The sequence below is a fragment of the Bactrocera neohumeralis genome, chromosome 2 (genome assembly GCF_024586455.1).
Source record: "Bactrocera neohumeralis isolate Rockhampton chromosome 2, APGP_CSIRO_Bneo_wtdbg2-racon-allhic-juicebox.fasta_v2, whole genome shotgun sequence".
In the NCBI taxonomy this organism is placed as follows: Eukaryota; Metazoa; Arthropoda; class Insecta; order Diptera; family Tephritidae; genus Bactrocera; species Bactrocera neohumeralis.
Genome location: NC_065919.1, coordinates 17,875,316 through 17,899,294, shown reverse-complemented (window position 1 = coordinate 17,899,294; position 23,979 = coordinate 17,875,316). Strand labels below are relative to the sequence as shown.

Here is a 23,979-nt window from a genome sequence, read left to right as displayed (position 1 = left end):
TGCCACACGCACATAATTTATGAGCTGATGCTGGCAAACAAAAACAACAACAAGTATTATTGCAACAAACAACAAATGCTATGGTGGCAAGTCACGTTGGTTGTTAGTGAGTGTGACCGTAAAAAAATAACAACAGAAGAACGTATGTACTTTCAAACAAAACGCAAACATATTTTTAATTCTTTTTTTTTCAATATCGCCGCAGTGTTTTGCTTGCGCTGGCAATGCTCCTCTTGCATTTTCACATTTGAACTTGCCACTAGATAAATTTTCTGCTCAGTTTGCTGGACTTGTAAGTCGAGTTTGTTAGTTGTGCGGTTTATCGGATGTTGCGCACAGTGTTGTTGTTGTCGCCGCTGTTGCCGTTGCAACTGACCACAGAGTTGCGTACTACTTCGTTGCATATTTATGCATTATATGCTGCAGCAGCGGATTATTTCTGCCACATTTACATAGAAACGCACTTATTTATTCGGAATATGTATATGCATTTTTACGGTTATATTTACGCTTGCATACTATTTATTAATCATAGTAGTGGTTTAAAGGATTTGTTTATCTTCTTAGCATAAGATCATACCTTAGAAATCGGGGATAAGATATCCATAATAAATCCGTTGCAATATTTTCTTATATGCGCCTGAAGATTACTAGTTAGACTAGTTGGTAGTTCTTACGGCGTTTGTTAGCATCTTCATAGTGATTTAGATATTGTGAACTTTAAGGGGTTGTACTACATTACAATCAACCACAACACGAACGGTATGGGATAGACATCGTAAGTTGAATACGGAAGCGAGACGTATTTGCAGACAAAAAAGAGTGAGGCTAAAATGCGTGAGTACGAAGAGCTTGACAAGCTGGCTGACCGGTGTAAAGTTCCAAAATTCTATGAAAAGATGCGGCGACAAATAAAAGGTTTCAAGACCGGAGCATACTCTTATAGAACCCCCAGAGATGATCTAGTAACCGATGCCCAGAGCATACTGAAATTATAAAGGGAACACTTCTCCAGCCTGCTGAATGGCAATGAAAGTATAACACCAGGAAATGGTGAACGATTTCCTAATCGATGACGATGGCGTAGACGTTCCATTTGCCGACCATGATTGAATTCGAATAGCAATTAACCGTCTGAAGAAGAACAAAGCTGCGGGTGCCGATGCATTGCCTATTCAAATACAGGTCGAAGAGCTGATAAGGAGCATGCACCAGCTTCTTTGTAGAATACGGGCGGATGAAAGGGAGACATCACAATCTCCGCCAACCACCGTGGGATAAGCCTCCGTTACATCGCATATAAGATTCTATCGAGCGTATTGTGTGAAAGATTAAAGCCCATCATCAACAAACTGTTTGGACCATATCAGAATGGCCTGGAAAATCAGCAACTGACCAGATATTCACTATGCGCAAAGTCTTGGAAAAGACCACAGTAAGAAGAATCGACACACACCACCTCTTCGTTGGTTTAAAAGCTGATTTTCACTGCACGAAAAGAAGCTGCCTTTATGCCGCTTTGTCTGAATTTCGCATTCCACCAAAAGTAATTCGGCTGAGTAAGCTAACGTTGAGGAATACCAAAAGCTCCGTCAGGATCGAAAATGACCTATCCGAGCCGTTCGATACTAAAAGAGGTTTCAGACAGGCGACTCCCTTTCATGCTATTTCTTCAATCTACTGCTGAAGAAAATAATTCGAGCTAAGTAGAGAAGGTACCATCTGCGTTACGAGTTTGCGGCAGATTTGTGGTCCTTTGCGCATATGCAGCATCGATGGAACGATGAGCTGTACGAGATAAACCAGTTCAGGGAATTAAGAAACAGCGGTTACGCTGGCTACGTCATGTTGTTCGAATGGATGAAAACACTCCAACTCTGAGAGTATTCGACGCAGTATCCGCCGATGGAAATAGATGAAAGCCACCACTCTGTTAGAAAGACCAGGTGGGAAAGGACCTGACTACACTTCGAATTTCCAATTGGTCCCAAACAGCGAAAACAAAGAACGACTGGCGCGTTGTTTTAAACTCGGCTATATTCGCGTAAGCGGTGCCTGGGCCAGTAATGAAGAAGAAGAAGCTAACTAAGTAAAGAGAATATGAATTTAATTCTAGTGCGTTATTTTTTCAATTGACCATTTGTAAGGTCTCTGACGTTTCATTCTGGGTGTTAGAAATACTGTGGCGAACTTAATATACCTTGGCTAACCAGTTGTAGATAGGTTTGCAGAAAGTGCTCTGATTTCTCACTGTCACCGTGTCAGTGCCGCTTTGCGGTCCTAGAAGACAAATTGAGTTGATTCGTAAGAGATTCAAACCACTTTTCATGAAACGATTTAACCCCAAGTATTTTCCAAAGTTCTGTTATTCCTTAAACTGCAATCACTGGTCACAAAGAGGACGAACTGAGTTCGCAAAAAGTTCTTGTTATTTCAAATGTGTCCTAAAAGGACATATTCTGAAATATTGTTTACAAAAAAATATTTGTTTTACTTACCCACAACTTGCAGCGAAATTGGTTCCGAGACAGCAACACGCTCCTGTCCATTGATATAATTGGTGGCGCGGCATTCATATTCACCCTGATAGTCGTAGGTGACATTGTCAATAACCAGACGCGGCTCACTGCCACGTTCCACGAACTTGGAGCCATGCGCAATTCTGGAAAATAAAATAAAAACTATTGGTTAAATGAAATATTTTATTTTGAAAAATGCGCCGATTTTAAACAATTCTTCGAAAAACTCCCACAGACACATACAAAACACTTATGTAAATTTTTTGGAAACACAAAAAAACAATGGCTCACAATAGTTTTTTTTTCCATGAAAACGGTTATTACAGCGTTTGACAAACGGGGCATAACGGTATTTCCAATAAACTTGGCTGCAAGCTGCCTCAACTCAACGTAGTGAGCAGCTGACATGTAGTCAACGAGCTATGAGTAGCCAATTGACTGAAGCCAAGCAGCAAGTATTAAAAATTCTTCGCAGAATACCGTTGTTGCACCGAAATGCTATGAAGTGCAATATTTTTCAAGAGCTTTGTAATGAATGTGTTTGCCATGTAGTAGTGAATAAAGGTTCATATGAGTATGATTAAAATTGTATGGAATTTGAGTGAAAAAATTTTTAATATCCATGCATATTTTATATTCTTGTAATATGTTGTGACTGCCTGACCGTCCGTCTTTCCGCCCGTTCATCAGTCCAAGCGATAATTTGAAAAAAAATTAAGATATGTTAGTGCAAGTTCGTACAAGTGTTTCTTGGCAAAAAAGTAAGGACGAGGTCGTAAATAGGCATAATTGAACTACTGCCACGCCCACAAAATGCCATTAACTGAAAACGTATAAAGTACCGTAGCTAAGCACTAAATTAAGATATAAAACTGTAATTTGGCACGTAGGATCGCAGTACCAAGGGCCACCTGTGGCCAACATTTTTTTAAAAAGTGGGTGTGGTCCCACCTTCTAACAGGTTTAATAAACATATCTCCAATAAAACTACAAGAAGCAAATACACCTACAACAAATATTATAAGAACTCCTACCAATAGTGTGGATGAAATTGGATGAAAACACCGCATACTCCCCATTTAACGGTACTGTTTAAAAGTACTAAAAGTGCTTTTATCAATTATCAATCAACAATAAAATACGCCAGAGACATTAAATATTAATCAGGAGATGGTATGATAGGGCGCTAAGGGTGCTGAGGTCAAACGTACGCTCCGAGGTCCTCACATCGACTCGGACCACTATCTTGTTGCAGCAAAAAACGCACGTCAAAAAACACAGGGAAAGTTCGACGTTGAGAAGTTGCAATTACAAAAGACAGCCGAACGGTTTTCTAGTCGACTTGTACACCTTCTGTTTGAGAGCACTACTTAGCAACTCGGTATTAACGAACTTTCGGACAGCATTTAAAGCTCCTTACGTACAGCTGCAAACGAAACCATTGGTTTTCGGAAAAAGTAAACAAAAAACAGCTGTTACTATATGGAGTGCCGTGTCGCAGTGGAAAGAAAACAGACTGCCTACTTAGCAACTTTACAATCGTCCACAACACGTCCGATGGGATAGATACCGAGAGTTGAAGAGGCGTGAGTACGAAGAGCTTGACAAGCTGGCCGACAGGGGTAATGCTCGAAAATTCTTCAAAAAGATGCGGTGACTAACAGAAGGTTTGAAGACCGGAGCATATTTTTTTAGAATCCCAGTGGCGATCTAGTGACTGATGTCCAGAGCATACCAAAATTAAGGAGGGAATACTTCTCCAGCCTGCTGAATGGCAGTGAAAGCATAACATCAGGAAATGGTGACCCCGATTCCCTAATCGATGACGATGGAGTCGACGTTCCAACGCGGCGGGCCTATGGATTGCCGACCGAGCCAATTAAATACGGCGGCGAAGAACTGATAAGGAGCATCCATCAGCTTCTTAAGTGTGATCTGCCCAATATAAAAAAAGGGAGACCTCACAATCTGCGCCAGCTACTTTGAGATAAGTCTCCTAAATATCGCAAATAAGGTTCTATCGAGTGAACTATGTGAAAGATTAAAGCCCACCGTCAACAAACTGATAGGAACTTATCAGTGTGGCTTTGGATCTGGCAAATACAACAATTGACCAGATATTCACCATGCGCCAAATCTTGAAGAAGACCCGTGTAAAGAGAATCGACACGCACCACCTCTTCGTGGATTTGAAAGCTTTTGTCAGCACGAAGAGAAGCTGTCTTTTTGCCGCGATTGCTTAATTTGGTACCCTCGCAAAACTAATACGGCTGTGTAATCAGACGTTGAACGATCCGTCAGGATTAAAAAAGACCTCACCAAGCAGTTCAATACAAAACTAGATTTCAGACAAGGCGACACTGAATCGTGCGACTTCTTCAATCTACTGCTGGAGAAAATAATTCGAGCTGCAGAGCGTGATTGAGCAAGTACAATCTTCTATAAGAGTGTACAGCTACTGGCGTAAGCCGATGACTTTGATATAATTAGTCATAACAAACGCGTAGTTTGTTCTCCTTTCTGAAGAATGGATAAGACAGCGAAGTAAATGGGTCTGGTAGTTAACGAGGGCAAGACGAAACATCTTCTGTCATCAAACAAACAGTCATCGCATTCGTGACTTGGTTTCTTCGTCACTGTTGCCAGTCATAACTACGAAGTCGTAGATAATTTCGTCTATCTACGCCATTTAAGAAGAAGAAGAGGTGTGAGATATATACATACTTGGAATTAATGGATAAGCCTTTCCTGATAATGGCATGTCTGTGTGTCAAAAATGAGTTGAATCGGGTCAGTACTTCCTTTAGCTCTCATATACTTACTTCATATAAAGATTTTCGAACTTTCGGGAGACTTTATGCCGCATATATCGGCTAGTATGTGAGTTATCTTAATAAAATTGGAAGCACTTATTTCTCTGATAACGGTGAGTATTTCTGCTTAGAATGAATAAAATCGAGTGAAAATTTGCACTAGACCCCATATAAGTAACAAGCCTTTTGTGCCTGAAGATATTACCCCAGCTTTGAACATAGCAAGTTGCTGGAGTATGATATGTGCGGTTAGCACTTCTTGAATTGTTTTTTTATTAATTAAAATACGCATATTTTGTGTTTACAATAACGGTTGTTTTAAATATGACTTTTTTTTTAAACATTTATATTGCTTTAAACAGAATAAATAATATTTAAAGCTTCATTCTGCAAATGATTTCAAATATCACTTAAGCATGCCGGGTGTTCACTGCAAGCTGAACATAAGTAGATGTTTGAGTTATGGTAGAGAACATAAAAAACGCAAACAAGCATAAAAGTGATAAGAAATAAAGTTAGAAGAAAAGTTAGCAGCCGCAAAACCAACAAGCACACACACAACCATACATACTTATATAGGTACATGGCGGCAGGACTTTCGCAGCTACATGTGTTTACGCTGCGGCATTAATATATTTACACATTTAGTCGGAAGTTCATAAAAACCAGAATTACAAAACAAATGAAAAACTTATTATTGCCACCACACACATACACACGCACTTGGTATTTGCCACGTATGGGCATGCGTGCAAAGCAGAAATAGCCAGCACGTGCTTATTCACACACATACACATGTATACATCTTCATGCATATACTCGAACTTGTATTATGTATTATGTGTTGTTATTGTTGCGGTTTTTGTTGTTTGTTGTTGGCTGTATGCCGTTTTTTCGCTGTGGCTGCGGTTGCAATTGCCGCTATCGCTGTGCCGCTTCCTTTCGCTTTCCTTCGACCGGCAGTCGCTTTGCATGCTAATTAGCAGGAAGCACATGAGCAAGCTGTTACATACATATATATATATATATATATATGTGTGTGTGTGTGTGTGGCGCAGTGTAAGTGAATATTTTGTCAACATTACCAGCACCACCACAACATTAGTGACAGTCATTATTTAGCTCATTGCTCACACATGTACGTGTCTTGTAATTAGTTACTGTTGTTGTAGCTTTTTTATTTGCACTGCAAGCAGCTAAAATAACAATAAATGTAACGTACATATGCTTATCTCAAATCAAAATGCTTGGCCACTTTTATTAATATTTAGTCTTCTGACAACTGTATATATAAGAAAGCCAGGTGTCATTTGTACAATACTTGATAGACCAAAACCAGGGTGCAAGCATTTGTGGAACAGGTATTAGATATTGATTCTTTCCGGACTGTATGTGGGATTTGCACCACGACCTAAGGTCTAACGTGCCCTCCCCTCTGTCACAGCGACTCACATAGCCCTAGCACATGATAATTTTGTGAGGCTTGATGATTGTGAGGGCAGACACCTTTTATAAACTAGGAAACTATTGAAATTCCAGAAGTCTTAAGAATTCACAATTATCGCCATTGGCATATTGGTACTATATAATATATATTCTGATTAAATTTTAATCGGATTGCTCCAGTTAAATATTCATATGTCAATAGGTGCGTGTTTGAGAGCGAAAAGTTTGTATTACGATTTTTATCATCGAAAAAAATTGAACAACAAGTTGCCTTAAAATCTTTTGTGTCTACTGAAATTTCGGCCACAAAATAATTAAAAATATAGCAGAAGTATTTATGGAGTTAACTTTTTCACGAACACAAGATTTTGAGTGGCAAAGGTATTAAGTGAAAGTCGTGAAGTCAACGTCCATCAATCTCTGTTAATGAAAACATCGAAACACTTAGCGTGGCAGTACTTGAAAATTGTCGCCTTGGCAGCAGAGAGATAGCAGAGGAGCGCAACATCTCTGATTAATCCATTCATAACAATTCGGTTAAAGATTTGTTTATACAGCGTGTTAAAGCTAGACTTGTAACAAAAAATCTGTACCTTTTGCAAAAATAACGTCAAGTGGTGTTCAAATAAATGTTTGACAAATGATGACGAGCCGTTGGTTTACGAATATGACGTGGAAAGAGTGCAACAATCTAGTAGAGGACGCTCCAAAAATGAGCCAAAACCGAAAAAAACTAAAATTCGCTGAAGGAAGGGATGACCTTTAGTCCCAGATAAGGTTTATAACAAGTGTAAAGAAAATTGCAAAAATTCTTACCAACTTTTTATTAGCTCAGGAGCTTATTTTGAAGCAGTTTGCAAATATTTATACACAATAAAGTTTGGGGATTTTTTTTGGCAGTCCGTGTCAAATTTGATCGGATGGTATATGCATTGAGATGCAGCTGCCGTGATAGAAAAGTTGACTAGGTCTGAAGAGCGCTGAGACGTAAGAGCCAAAGCTATTTATATGTCCATAAGTGGTTAGGCAATATTATACCGGTTAGATTTACCTATAACTGATTCTTGCGAAATTTGAATGTTATTTACTTCGCTTTCATAAAGTATCAGAGAACATTTTGTGTTCTTTTTCTTCTTTTACTTCTTCTTCATAAAGTATCAGAGAACATTTTGTGTTCTTTTTCAGTGCCTTATTTCTGTGTATACAGATTGCTTGTATTCCTTTAATCAAAATAGGAAATCTGAAAAACGTCAACCGAAAATAACGAACGTTTACCATCTTAAAGTTATTGGAGATCTTAATGTCGTTCCAATATACAGGGTAGTCGAAAAAGTCGTTTCGCATTTCTAATCAAACTTCAACTTTTTTTTTTATATTTATAATGCATTTTAATGAACCAATTTTGTACCATTTTGGTCGACCATTTTTTGCCATTTTTCTGCTAGAGACATTATTCCATCAGTGTAAAACTTTTCTGGTTTCTCGGCGAAAAACTGCACAAGTAATTTTCATAGGCTACAATGGAAAGCCAACTTTACTCCATTAAGGGAGTTCTGCACTGACCGAAACAAATGGTAGTCCGATGGTGCAAGGTCAGGGCTATTTGGTGGATGAATCAAAACTTCCCAGCCAAGCTCTCTCAGTTTTAGCCGAGTCATTAAAGAGGTGTGTGGTCTAGCGTTGTTCTGATGGAAGACGAAGCCCTTTCTGTTGATCAGTTTTGGTCATTGTTTTCGATAGTTTGCTTCAATTTTATCAGTTGTTGACAGTAAAATGTAGAATCAACGGTTCGAACAGGCTGGAGCAGCTCATAGTGGACGATTCCTTTCCAATCCAACTAAACACTCAGCATAACCTTTCGAGGCGTCAATCCTGGCTTTGCGACCATTTGTTGAGCTTTACCACCATTGAACCATGATCTTTTCGCACATTCTTGTCGTATTTGATCCACTTTTCATCTCCTGTTACCATTCGCTTCAGAAATGGTTCGATTTCATTTCGTTTCAGCAAAGAATCACAGATGATATATCGGTCCATTAAATTTTTCACAGAGAGTTCATGTGTTACCCAAACATCGAGCTACTTTTGTAGCCAGCCTTTTTTAAATGGTTCAAAACCGTTTGATGATGAATGTTAAGCTCCTCAGCGATGTCATGGCCGCTTATGTGACGGTTCTGGACAATCTTTTCCATAATTTCATCGACTTTTTCAACGTTAGGTCGACTAGAGTAAGGTGCATCTTTCATATCGAAATTTCTAGAACGGAAGCGAACGAACCATTGTTGTGCTACACGAACTGATGCAGCATCGTCTCCGTAAAATTCACAAATTTCATTGGTGGCTTGCGTGACATTCTTCCCCTTTTTATAAAAATAATTTCAAAATAGAGCGAATTTCGTTATTATTTTCACTCATTTTTGAATAGCTGTAAGTTTTTTTTAAATTTCCCCGAATTTAATTTTGGTTAAATGAAGCCTACAATCTCACCTTTCCAACACACATGACATGATACAATGATATTGGTAGCATTGGATATATACGACTGCAACGACATCTATTGACAAAATACGAAAAGACTGCTGTAAAGACTGCTATAAGAGAATCAACTTCTAAAATTTTAATATTTAATTCATTCGGGACTCGAACCTCCAATTTGTCGCATAACAGTTATGAACCCAAATAAGTTAAGTACGAAATTTAATTTTTGAGAAAGGAAGCCAATTAAATATCGTACGACTTCATCTTTTTTAATTGTCTTCAATATTTCTCTTATTAAAAATTCTTATCGCTGCCATCTTTCCTTTTCTAATTACACAACTTACAGTTGAATTTCGTCGGCGCATAAACGCATTGTATGGCTCAAGAAAGTAGCAATCAGTCGTACGTTTGCGCGCTGACGGCGCACAATTTCCTGACACTGCTAATTAAAAAAAAAACGTGCAACAGCAATGGTGAAATGCCGCAAGCGCCGGCACTGCAAACGTTGAGCAAAATAAACAAATGAAACAAAAAAAAGAAAAAAACAACAAGAAGAATATAAGAAGACAATTGAAGCGATGTTGCGCAAATAAATGTATAGCTTACAACCGCAGAGAGACAGAAGAAACAATAACAACTAGAATGCGAAGTGAAGTTGAGAATGTCGGCGGCGCACGTAGCAACGCCTTGGTGGCGGATGTAGCAGCTGTGTGCAAAACCGCAAACAGGAAGCGGAAACACGCTGCTTGACGAGTGCATAAAACACTCATTTGTGTGTGTGTGTATGTGCGTGTATATGACTGTGTAGTTTATTTTTCTTTAACTGTCAAATGACTTTAATTTCAGCTCATTTCAGCAGTCAGCAGACAATGCCGCTATAGACACATACACGCACACATAAATATATAAGTATATATAAGCACGTACTGTGTAAGTAAATATCATATTAACATGTAAACAGTAACGCCCACGAATATAGCATTTTAATTGCCAGCAAAAAGAAATAGTCGAATGAGCGAACACAAATTGTTGAGCGATATATTTATCTGTCCGTACGCAAATTTAAGCCGGCGATAAGCCGGATTTTAAAGTCAAATGAGCAGAAAATATCAGTATGACGGTGTGGGAAACAGAGTTTTTTGAGTTAACAACGTATTCAGAGAATATATTATACAACTTGCTGCTAATTAGCCATATAAAAGTATAATGCGAATGCTTGTGCCACACGGCGTATGAGTGATAAAATGATATGAGAAAGACAGCCAGCAAAAAAGGATTAAGGACAAAATTAGTTGAACGACCGTATTCGATGAAATTGAAAAGACAAGCGATGTATCTTGCTCGAAAATATTAAAACTTAACTATATTTATAAATATAACACATATGTATACCATATATATGAGTTTGTGGGAAGTATTGTGTAGTCGAAAAAGTCTTTTCATATTTTGTCAATAGATGTCGTTGCAGTCGTATATCTGTAGTGCTACGAATCACATTGTTTCCTACCATATAACGTTGAAAAGTTAAGATATTAAGCTTCATTTAATCAAAAAAAATAAAAAATAAAAATCGGCTAAGTTGAAAAAAGTTACAGCTGTTCAAAAGTGAGTGAAAATAATGAAGTAACTCGCTATATTTTGAAATTTTTGTATAAAAAAATGAATAATGCCACGCAAGCCACCAATGAAATTTGTGAAGTTTACAGAGATGATGCTGTATCAATTCATTTTGGTTGGTTTGCTCGCTTCCGTTCTGGAAATTTCGAAACTTCGATTTACTTTGTTGAAAGTTTTAAACTGATGGTATAATGTCTCTAGCGAAAAAATGGCATAAAGTGGTTGACCAAAATGGTACATATTTGTTTATTTATTTATTAGCATAAATATAAAAAATTAAATAATTTGAAGTTCTATTAGAAATATGAAACGACTTTTTCGACTACGCAATATTTCGAGAATGAGCAGAAATAAAATTGTCTATTTGGCGGTGTGGAGGCAATAATGAAAAATCTTTGCACCACATTTTGCTGCTTGAGCTATGAGAATACTCTTGGTGTGTAGTTTAAAAATGTAAGGACCTACTTTTTCTGAGAACGGTAGATTGAATAACCATTTGCTTTAGGTTTTGTGCTATTAAAGCTACCTAAGCTATAGTATTTTGGTAAATCATACAAGTATTAACATTATTTATGTATGAAAGTTTACTTTGAAGTCAAAGGTAGTAAGTCCGCATGCGATGGAAGTTTTGATTAAGTTAAGTTTGTCGTTTTGAGTAATATTGCTTTAGGATTTTATAACTTTTTACATAATAATATTAACTGTCTCCGATTTTCCTAGAACTAAGTCTTATGTTTTAAAAATACAAGAAAAAAGCGAAATTTGTATTTTCATTTGAACCATTCACAATAATAAAACTGATCTAAAATGGCCAAGAAAAATTTGGTAGCATTGAAGATAGCGTCTATATCACTTTAAAGAGTTATCCGCATACTCTCTTGTACGATTCCAATTTGGTAACTTTGTTGTTGCTTTTACATGTAATTTATTTGACAAGAGAGCAGAAGCGAGTAAATAAATGGCTGATCGAAGACAGCTATTTCCATTATATATCTTCTAGACAGCTGTTGGTTCTGTTTATATGGGATATGCGCTGCTGCTACAGCGTTTTAGAGATTCCGCAAACCAAAATTTGTACACAAGTTCATTAAGCTTGAACTCAAATGAAGAACTACACTGAAAATAAAAAATACTAAACTAGGTCTGATAGTAGCTCCGTCAGGATCGGAAAGAACCTCTCCGAGTCGTTCGGTACCAAACGAGGTTGCAGACAAGGCGGCTCGATATCGTGTGACTTTTTTAACCTACTTCTGGAGAAAATAGTTCAAGCTGCAGAACTAAAAAAAGAAAGTATAATCCTCTATAAGAGTGTACAGCTGCTGGCGTACGCCGATGATATTGATATAATTGGCCTCAACAATCGCGCCGTTAGTTGTGTTTTCTCCAGAATGGAAAAAGAAGCGAAACAAATGGATCTGTTGGTGAGCGAGGGCAAGACGAAATATCTCCTGCCATCAAACAAACAGTCGCAGTCGCGGCTTGGCTTCCACGTCACTGTTGATAGTCATAACTTTGAAGTCGTAGATAATTCTATCTACGTCTATCTTGGAACCAGCATTACCACCAATAACAACGTCAGCCTCAAAATCCAACGCAGAATAACTCTTGCCAATAGGTTCTAATTCGGACTGGGAATTAAAGTCCTCTCTTGACGAACAAAGTGACTTTTGCTATATGGTGCAGAGCCATGGACGATGACGACATCTGATGAGTCGGCGTTACGAGTTTTCGAGAGAAAGGTTCTGCGAAAGATTTATGGTCTTTTGCACGTTGGCCACGGCGAATATCGCATTCGATGGACCGATGAGCTGTACGAGATATACGACGACATTGATCTTTATAACAACAATATCTAGTAGACCACATACTTTTTGGTTAGTATTCAATTTTTTTTAATTAAAAAATTATACTTTCTTTTAGTAGTTTGACATTCTGAAATTCTACGCTAAATTGTTGTAGAGCTAAAAGCATTTGGATTTATAGATTTAAATCCTATGTAGATTCTGTTTCTGATTTTGCTTTATATAGCTCGAATTGATAGTATCAGTGCCACCTTTAGTGTTGGTCTTGAAAAAGGTGATTTCGTTGATTGGCCCAGTAGATACCATTTTATAAGAAAATGTTTTTAAATTGACATTTCATACTCTCAAATATATATTTAATAAAACCTGAAAGCCAAAAATTTAATACTGTTTTCCGATCCCCCAGAATAATTTGTCAAACTCACGCCTGGTTTTGAGGGCTCTAAACTAAGGAAACCTGAGTGGCACTAGAATTTGGAGAGGATAATAATGTGAACTATGTGGTGAGTTTTTCGAAGTTTCATTGTGTTAGTCTTTATGTTAGACTTAAAGAAGGAAAGCTGGAAAGCTGAGTTTTGACTTCTTCTTTATGGGTCCCAAAAATTTAAACTTACTGATGACAACGAGAAAACATTGTGTAAGCGCGATTAAAATCGATGGTTTCATCTGCTTTTATTTTGCTTCTCCTTTCTAAGCGTTATCCCAAACGTGCGCATCACGAATCATAAACGTAACACAATAATGAAAGTGATTGCAAAATATCCGTACTTCACATAACGGCAACCCTGTAACACACACAACCGCAGCTTACTCAACTCAAGCGGAAAAGTGGCAAGCAGTGTAGCCCGCAGTCAAATCTGCGTCGGCTAACGAAGCGAGCAGTGTTGCTGCAGCATGCGGAGACACCTCGAGGGTGACACCAAATTGCAACTGCTGCGTAAAAGTGTACGCGGCAAAGTAAAAAACAACAATAAAATACCAAATATTCGTGACAACACGGACCATTTACACGGCAACTTTCGGAGAAGTGCAGCAACGGCGAGCAACGGTTCGTGGAAAATTTAAATTGAACATTTGCCGTTCACAGCCACCAACGTGGCACCGGTGAAGCTTGTGTGTACGTGCGTGTGTGTTTGTAGATGGCATTAATACGACCGTAGGCTTGTAGGCACAACTTGTGGTCGCTTGTGGTGATAAACCTGTTACTGCGCCATGTTGAAATGGATTATATAGTAAGTCAGACGCGAAAGGATTGACTGCCGCCAACGGCTATTGAAATATGAAATTCGTCCTCACTGCACGAGTACTCATGCTGCTAAATTTTTGACGGAGCGAAAAGTGAAAAATAGCTTTAAGGCGACATTTGATGGCGCAGTGGATTAAAGTTGTGTGCTGTCAACCAAAATATTGAGACGCAAACTAAATTACGTTCGGCGCTTTCATAAATAAAAGTATTAATATTTTGCTTTCAGCTAATGCACTTACCTCTGCACCCATTTGTAGCTAGGCATCGGATTGCCTTCGGCGACGCACTCAAATGCGGCTGGACTGAATAATGGTGCTGTAGTAAGTCGATCCGGTCCAGCCGAAACTATTTTTGGCGGATCTGCGAAAGGGAAAAACGAAAAATGAAAAAATGGTGAGTGATGGACAGTGAGCGATGTATTTAAAGATGACCTTAAATTGCTTATGGTAGAACGCTGAAATAAAGATGCTTACATTTAACGTCCAACTGAACGGAGAGCTGCTCTGAGGTGCCCACCGAGTTTTGGGCTTGACATGTGTAGAGTCCGGCATCACGACGGCCTACAGGTCGCAGTTGCAGTGTTTCCTGTGAGCACGAAAAGAGAAGCGAAGGAAATTAGTGATAAAAGTAATTAAAATATGAAAGTACAAGTAAAATGAGGCCAACTTAAGAACAGACATATGTATGTATATCTAAAAGTCATGTTGTCCCAATTGTAAAAATTTAAATTCCGATTCTTAAACTATTTTTGTAAGAGTTTAACTTTTAACAAAGGATAGCAAAATTAAGTTCGAATTAAGATATTCAAAATGAAAGCCATTAACGAATCCGTTGTTTAAAACCTTTGAGGTTTCTCCTAGTCGAATGATCTATCATCCTAGACCAACACCAATAAAATTTCCATTTTACTTCATATGTCATACGACATTGTCATATTTGTTGTTTATGGAACATCTAAAAGTTTTTTGAAGCCTCGGTACTCAATACTAGTACTTAGGGATGATATTTATTACTGATAGATTCAAGTTTCTTTAAATATTTTTGGATCAGTATATGTAAACGAGTTGTAGTGGTTTCAGCCGAATATGAACCAGCGACGTATGGATGGGTATTTAAAGAATGGGAATGGTAGCTGGACTCTGAGCAGTCAGGTACCTTTAAACTGCTCCTAGGCACTCACCTTTGGAGTATTCTTTATCCTGGGATAGTAGCTCGCGGAATGCCGGACGCGAACTGCGCATCTTTTGCGACCCTTCTGGATGAAAGTCGCCTAATATGGGCGATCAATTCATTTAAACCATTCCAGATCCCGGTCCATGGCCAGATGGCTATAAACCAACACAGCTGCAGCGTATCACGTTTTTGTGCAACTATCAGCCAGTTGTGAACTGCATTAGATTGGAATATGTTCCTCGAGCTTGGAGGCTGGTTAGAGTCGCGTTTATCCCGAGGGCCGGTAGGAGATCGTATGTAACGGCCAAGGATTTCAATTGGTCTGAACTTAAGGAGTAGTATCCTAAGAAATCGACTTTATATGCAAAGGTATGTAAGTGGACACGGCCTTTCACACTTTTGTCTCTGTCTCGAGTGGACCATAAGGAACAAGAAGTTTGAACGTTGATCTTCCTCAATATCGGAGGCGTCTCACATTCTTGTCTCTAGCTCTAGTAGAGTGGAACTAGGAGTTTGAGTGAGGATCTTCTTTGATATCGAGGGCCTTTCACACTCTTGTCTCTTGTTCGTGTGGACCATAAGGAACAATGAGTTTGAGCGAGGACCTTCTTCGATATCGAGGGCATTTCACACTCTTGTCTCTGGCTCGACTGGAGTGAAACTAGCAGTTTGAACGAGGACTTTCCTCGATATCGAGAATCTTTTACTCTGTTGTCTCTGACTCGAGTGTTTAAAACACTATCTTTCTCGATATCGAGGGAGCATTCAACAACTTTCCGCTGGAAGCTGTCATCATGTGAGTGGGGCACCTACGAAAAGAAAGTTCTCACGCCACATCTCTGGATCACGGTTGTTAATAATCTTCTGGAAAAGTTGGAGGAAGTCAGTTGCCAGGGGATTGCATACCCGGCAAATGTAGCTCTCATGACTGAGGGAAAGTTTTTGTGTGCCGTGTACGAGCTAACTCAGGCGTACTCGAACTGGATTTATTGACTAGGAAGTACAAATTAGTACTTACTAGAGGCGCATCTACCATCAATGGGAAGAACTCACGTTCGGCGTGTATAAAGATCTCATTTTTTCGTGAAAACCCAATATCGAGGAAAGGGAAAAGAAGCATCGGTTACACCGCTTGTTTTACGAAAGTTTTGTTTGGTGGAAGGCGCTGGAAGAGACAACACTAGCGAAAAATTTGTTTTTAGACATCCAACTAAAATAGCGGAAATAGATATAAAAAATATAAGCAGATTTTTGATAGGTTCAGGCACACAGGTGTTTCTCATGTGGTTTTACAGACGACTGTACATAATAGTCTAAATGAGACTTTCCCGCCTTGATGAGAGATCCGCTATCTAACCTAAGGTAAACCGAATAAAAATGTTAAATTCCCGTAAATGTGTTTACCTTCAGAATTTTGATATTCAAGAGATATGAAAACCACATAGCTTCAAGATTTCTGTGTGTTTTCTGGTAGAAATACATCCGGAATAGTGAAAAATTGAATTGATTTTATGATATATTAATTGGAAACAATAGAAATATCCTGCAGCGTTTTTAGAAAACTTTGGTTTTTTCGATTTCGGGATATTTATGGAGCATCACTCGCCAGAATGTTAGACAGTTCCGACGTCATATTCATAAACACATATCTTCTCACCAGTAATGATGCATTTGATGGATAAAGGGTCCTCAACTACGTTGTGAAGCATCTTCATTTGCCATCGTATGCCTCATACCCAAAATATTTACCAAAATGAGTTGATTCGATGACATCATAAGAGATGTTAAGCTCCTGTAATAAATCTCTGACTTCTTTGACCTTTCCATTGTTATCGTCATTAAGAGAGATGAATAAATAGTACCGGCCAATGCGCATGGTTAATGGAGATGTCCGCTTAATAGAACGTCCATTTAATAGAGCTTTCAATGTATTTTTTATTTATGAATTGTTTTTACTATCCTATCTTCTAAGTTGGTTCGAACTGGACACAGTATGCTAAATTTTACTAAAATCGGTTCAGTAGTTTAGGAGTTTATCGCGGACAAACAACGTGACACGTACTTTTTATATATAAAGATTATTATATATAATATATTTCATTTTGGTGAGCACTATGTTTATTTCTATAAACTTAGAGAGTTAAATCTCATTGGGAAATTTCGTTCGGTGATCTCTCAGTCGTTTTCTTTGAACTACTAAAAAAAATATAACTAAACGGTAAATGAAAGTAATATTCGTCTACACTCTCGAGACATCAATATGTAACTCTGAAATTTGTAATACCTAGACCTTCTAGGTTAGGTGTTTTTATAAACTTTAAATCTCTTTGAAAAAAATTTCGATCGAAAATCTGTCTGTCATTTCTTTGAACTACCAAAAAATTATACCACAATGTATTTGAAAGTAATAACCGTTTTATTCGCCCACACTCTCGAGATATCAATATATAACTCTGAAATTTGTAATACCAAGACCTTCTAGGTTAGGTGTTTTTATAAACTTTAAATCTCTTTGAGAAAAATTTCGATCGAAAATCTGTCTGTCATTTCTTTGAACTACCAAAAAATTAAACCACAATGTATCTGAAAGTAATAACCGTTTTATTCGCCCACACTCTCGAGATATCAATATGTAACTCTCAATTTAGAATACCACGACCTTCTAAGTCAGCTGCCATTTCGCACTAAATTCAACTTCCCCATAAACGAGTATATGTAAGTGCATTTACCAGTGCTTAAACAATTTCCCCACAGAGCAGTTGCTGTTATTGTTGTAACACTGTATACGCCATGTTATTCTAGGAAATTTCACTCACCTGCAAGCTGGCGATTTCCGAACGACCCGCACGCCGCCACACAATACTTGCCGGTGGATTGGCATCGGCAACGCAACGTAGGATAAGCGCATCCTTATCCTCCTCTAAGTCGATTTCCGGTGAGCCAATTAGACGGATGGTTGGCGCATCTGCAACAAGATGGAAGTTGTGAAAATACAAACAACACAAATGAAAGGAAAACAATGCGCAACGGAAGCATAAAATTGTAACAATAATAATAAATGTGTTGGCTGGAGCGCTGCCGGTCAACGGCACCTTAGCTGAACTGAGCTAAACTGAGCTGAACCGAGCTGCTGTGCGTGTGGAGCTGTGACGAGCTTTGCTATTGACAGCAATAATAAAACCGTTAAGAAAGCAATAAAATTCTTAAGGCTAAAGGATTTATGTCGAAATTTTTGGGCACTGAAAAGGAAAATAACAAAAGCGACTAAGACAAAAATACACAAAACAATAACAAAAACAATAAAAGCAATAAGCCATAAATGGAATATTAAAGGTAAATAAAAGCAAGCAAAAGCGCAGAGACAAAGTCGCATTGTGACAGACAGACACACTGTTAGAAAGCGCGCCTACACACACACCTGGATACTACACATACACGTATATACTATATATTCGCGTGTACGGTAGACCGCAGGCATACAAATGTTGTTGCTTCTCGCCCAACCGACGTTGGCGTTGGGGCTGCCGCGTGGTGGCCGCATACACGCGGAAATGTGTAAATTCACAGTTAATTTAATTGATTTTCGCTGTGGCCGCGTCGGCGTCATTGTTGGCGCGTTGTTGGTGTTGGTGCAACCAAAATAAGGTGAAATAGCCGCCGAAAAGCTTTTAAGGCAGCGCATAGTTGGCGGGACTGATGCACTCACCGTCTAGCTGGTATTGGTAAGGCAACTGATCAAATTTGTTGGCTTTGCCTTGGCTGACGGCCAAATTGAAATATTGGCTGCCTAGTCAACACACACAGTCTGGTGGCTAGCGGTTAGTGACTGTTGGCTGCGGGTAGGTGGATGCGTTGGTTGACTGGCCGACAACAACCTGGGCTTATAGCGAACAAATAGATTGTTGAAAATGTTACACAGCAGAATAAATACAAACATAGCTACACATACACAAACACAGCTACACATTGACGCCCACATGCGCAGACCTTCTCATAAGCCTAGCAACTGTAATTGTAGCTGAGTTGTGCGTGTGTGGGTAAGCTTTTGCTGATTTGTGGCTTACTGCGTGGCTTAGTGTGACTGATGTGGTCGGCAGTCAGTGGCGCGTAGAGTCGGAAGAATTTAGGTCGACCTTAATGTGTACGCTTGACATGAATAGTCCAGCACTCAGTGAAACGAAAAATTAATTTAATTGAATTTACTATAATAATAACAACAACAACAGCCGCTGTTGACACACAAGTAATATGTGTTCTATATTTTTGCTACTGCTGGCGTTGATTTGCGGTTTAATTTGTCACAATTATGTCAGGGTACAAAAAAATGTAACTCATTCAACTTCAAGAGCTTATCGAGCATTGATTTTGGTGGTAAAAAAACTGTCAGTGACAACAAGGATAGTGGTTGAGGAATATGTACAGGGTTTGTCCGGAAAGTACTAATAGGACTGACTTCATTTAAAAACATTTATTCAACCAGTTGTTACAATTCTTTACAAACTTTTAAAAGAGGCTCCTTCTGCTTCGATGCAGCGCTGCCAGCGCGATTTCTAAGCATTGAAGCCGTCACGGATGGCGTTCTCCGGAATAGTCATACGAGAACTTGATTTGTATCGGTCATAATTTATGGCATCTATGTGCTATAGTGGGTCTGATGTCGGCGGTTCCGACAATAGATCAGCTTCGTGGGGAGAAGATAGGACAATTTCAGAGCGATATCTTACAAACTGAGTAGCTAGTTCACGTATATGTAGATGGACTGATGGACATGTACGTGGCAAAAGCAACTCAGCTAATCACTGATCATTTGTACTCGTACATGTATGTATTTTATAGAGTCTTCGATAAATATTAAAAGAAATACATATATCTCCGACAAAAGGTACCAAAATTTATTACCAAGTAGACTGGTCGACAAGGGTGGTGCTCGAAAATTCTACGAAAAGCCGCGGCGACTAACAGAAGGTTTCAAGACCGGAGTATATTCTTGTAGAACCCACAGAGATGATGTAGTGCCTGATGCCCAGAGCATATTAAAATTATAGAGAGAACACTTCTCCAACCAGAGGAATGGAGTGAAAGTATAACACCAGGAGATGGTGGACCTGATTCCCCAATCGATAACGATGGAGTGGACGTTCCCTAGCTCGACCAGGATGAAGTTCGAATAGCAATTATACGCCTGAAGAACAACAAAGTGGCGGCCCATGGATTGCCACGCCCACATTCAAATACGGCGAAGAGCTGATAAGGACCATAATCAGTGTTCTTTGTAGAATATGGCGGACGAAAAATAAAGATATTAAAGTGAATTTGCAGACCCCACAATCTGTGCATGTGGAATAAGTCTCCTCATCGCATTAAGATTCTTTCGAGCGTATTGTGTAAAAGATTAAAGCTGATTAGATCTTGTCAGCGTGGCTTTACGCCTGAAAAGACAGTGAAAAGTGAATCTACACACACCTCCTCCTCAGGACGAAACCAAGCTGCCTTAATGTCGCTATGTCTGAATTTGGTACCGCCGCAAAACTAATACGGCTGTGCAAACACGTTCAAAAACCAAAAGAACCGTCGGATAATAACCTCTCCCAGCCGTTTGATACCAAAGAGGTTTCAGCGTTCAAGAGATCACGGCTACGCTGGCCAACTTGCTGTTGGAATAAAAAAACACTCAGAAACACTAAATTTTGACGTAGTACCCGCCGGGGGAAGCAGAGGAAGAAAAGATCTCTCTCCTTTGAAAAGACCTCGTGGAGAAGGACCTGACTACATTTGGAATCTCCAATTGACGTCAAACAGCGAAAAGGAAGAACGACTAGCGCGCTGTTGTAAACTCGGCTATAACCGCGTAAGCGTCGTTTAAGAAAGAAAGAGAGAAAAATTGCATCTTCGACAACTAAGTTCATACATGGTTTCTTTTGATATTTATCTGTAGTTTTCTATGTTTCAGAGCAACAAGAATTTGATTTTGGAAACAGGCACTCTACACACTAATCAAGCAATATTAGGATGTTACTTTAGCTCATTCAAGGAAATCTAGCACTTTTCTTTTGATGCACCTGAGATTACCGTATTATCAACACTGAAGATAGTTCAGTAATTATCATAATGAAGAATGAGTTCCAGACATTTTCAGCAGGCTGTTTCACAAGGGAGCCAAAATATCGTCTCTATTTAGACCAATATATGTAAAATTAACTAAAAGAAAGAAAACTAGGAGTGTATGTTGCAAAAAAATTTATTCAACGGCGAGGAACAAACATAATTTTAAAATAGATGACAACCAGAATATCTGTGTCTCAAAAAAGAACTATTACCGCCGCTGCCATCTTGGAAGAAATACGAAATTTTGTTTTGTAATTGTCTTCGATATGAATGTACTGATAAGCACTGTATGAGGATCAGATATAAAACTGTCGTATACAGTTCTTTTTCAATGCAATCAACATATTTTATTCGTGATACTGCCATGTTCGTTTCGCCATGCTTTAAATGCAACGTCATATGATACATATTCATACTCACATTTTACATCCAAACGTGCCTCAACCGGCACAGATTTCGCCGTATAAGATTCATGATAGGCGAGACAGCGCAAAATGTCGCCATGGCGTTCACGCATCGCCGTCACTTGAACGACAGACGTTGCCGACCAGGTGCGCGGATTATCCGGTTCGGTGTTGTTGATTTGCGGATGAATCGGTTGAATTTCTTGGTCACCTGGAAGGACATAGTAAACGAGTAAGAAGGATTTTAATTAAAAAATGGGTATGAGTTATGAGGAAAGTCCACCAACAGAGAATACTATTGTATAGTCTATACTGGTATATTATTCAGGAAGCTGATTGTAAGGTGTAATGCTTTAAAAAGTACCTGGAACTATATGCTTAATAAAAACTAAACCCGAACCAAAAAATTATATAATAACACACAAATATGTAAGTACATGTGGGAGGTAACAGGAGGTACCTATAATAGGTCTATGTACATACTTATATTACGGTAGTGGTGGTAATAGCATTAAAAAGCATTAAGGTAGCGGCGGTTGCAGATTATTAGTGGGATTATGTGTACATGAGTAGAAGTATGTAAGTATATATATATATAAATGTATAATTACAGTTTTGGTGGTGGAAGCAGCGCCAACTCTAGGTCAACATGCCACTTACTGACCGGACATTAGCAAATTAGATTGCATGGATTATGATACACACACAAATACATGCGTAATTAAGCCGACAGCTACAAGTATAATAATAATTACGAAAGTAGGAATGGCTAAAAAGGGACCAACTAAATGTTGTTGATAAAATGTTGCTATTTTATGTAGTCTTTGGCCATGCAGATGTGGCAAGTTGCTGGCATAATCCAAGCGTGCACATTTCGGGCGTACATACTTTATAGGTGAGCATAATAGTGTATGAAACTATTATCCTTCCCTAACCATTCGTGGTATGAAGGTTAACATAATTTTGGTGCGCTTAAATTAGTTTATAAAAAAAAAACTAAGCGTTTACTAGGGTTACACTTAGCAGAGCGAGTTTGAAAAACGTTAACTTTGACTGCAACAAAGCTTTAGTGCCCTTCAGAAGTGCCTTCCTTATACAAAGCATTGTTAAAAAGGAAATCTTTATTTTCGTTTTAATCGCTCAGTTTGTATGTCAGCTATTTCTTACAGTACTTCGATATCGGCGGTTCCGAGTAATGCGCAGTTTTTTGAAAAAACGAGACGGGTGTAACTTTATTTATATTTGAAGAGGTCAATTACACTTTTGTTTGTATTTTATGGTATCAATGACTCATTTGTTTACATTTGGTGGGGTCAATACCTTTTCCTTTACTTTTAGTCAAGACAAAAACCCTTTGGCCAAGGCAACAACCTTTGTTTACATTTTGGTCGCTTATCCTTTTGATTACATCCAATGTCGTCAATGTCCCTTTCGTTTCCTTTTAGCCAAGTCAACAACCTTTGTTTACATGTGGTAGGGTCAAGACCCTTTCGTTTATTTTTAATAAAGAAAAAAACCCTTGTTTACATTTAGCTAAGGAAAGAACATTTGTTTACATTTAGGTCGATTACACTTATGTTTACATCTAATTTGGTCAATGTCTCTTTTATTTACTTTTAGCCAAGTCAACAACCTTTGTTACATACGAAAGTTTTCCATGCAGCGACTGGATTCTGATCGTTCAGTTTGTTCCAACATTCCGACAGATAAGTAGCTTCTTGGGGAGAAAAGGTCTTGTGGTACATTTCTTGTAGAACCTAGCTTATCAAAAGCTAAAAGTGATCTAAAGGGCTTTTTAAGTTTTCATAGGAATAATATAACACGAATGGTACTCATAAGTTGTGTTAGGTTAACCCATTAATATGTATTTCGAACGATTTCTAAACCTTTTAGGGATAACCATTCGAAATAGTCGACAGATGATCGGGTCGAATACGCTGCTCGAAGAGTATTTTAAATGCTAATGGTTTTTTCTAACTTTATATAAGGTATTATACATATATGTATATTTATATAATTTGTTATATCTATATGTAGTGTTAACCCTAGTATGAATTGTGTAATCCTAGTATTTTGCTAAAACAACTTACCGAGATACCATTTGAGTGTGGCTGGCGGATTGCCATAGTGCGATACGCATTTAACGGTCGCCAGAGCACCCGAGTCGATGGTAATATTATGTCCGGGTGGAACATGTGCGCCCTCATACTCCAGGCGTGGACGTTGTGGCACCACTGCAAAATGTTAGAAAAAAAAGAAAAATTCATAAATATCGTGCTAAAACAGAGAAGAGGAATAAAATATTAAAACCGGTGTGAGAACTAATTGAGTTGCCGCGAGAAATGGCCAGCAGAGAAAATCGCAAAAAAAAGCCAA

General features: G+C 38.5%; 1 protein-coding gene across 3 annotated transcripts in view; it reads right to left on the bottom strand.

The window, feature by feature from the left end:
* The window catches only part of LOC126751024 (kin of IRRE-like protein 2), a 513,287-nt gene that overhangs the window by 124,229 nt on the left and 365,079 nt on the right, over positions 1 to 23,979 (bottom strand). For all 3 annotated transcript variants that reach the window (XM_050460920.1, XM_050460921.1, XM_050460923.1), the window contains exons 5-10: positions 23,694 to 23,837; positions 21,620 to 21,814; positions 17,911 to 18,059; positions 14,395 to 14,506; positions 14,161 to 14,281; positions 2,499 to 2,662 (exon numbers count right to left, since the gene is read on the bottom strand). In XM_050460920.1, coding sequence (XP_050316877.1) covers positions 2,499 to 2,662; positions 14,161 to 14,281; positions 14,395 to 14,506; positions 17,911 to 18,059; positions 21,620 to 21,814; positions 23,694 to 23,837 — 885 coding nt within the window. The remainder of the gene's footprint in view (positions 1 to 2,498; positions 2,663 to 14,160; positions 14,282 to 14,394; positions 14,507 to 17,910; positions 18,060 to 21,619; positions 21,815 to 23,693; positions 23,838 to 23,979) is intronic.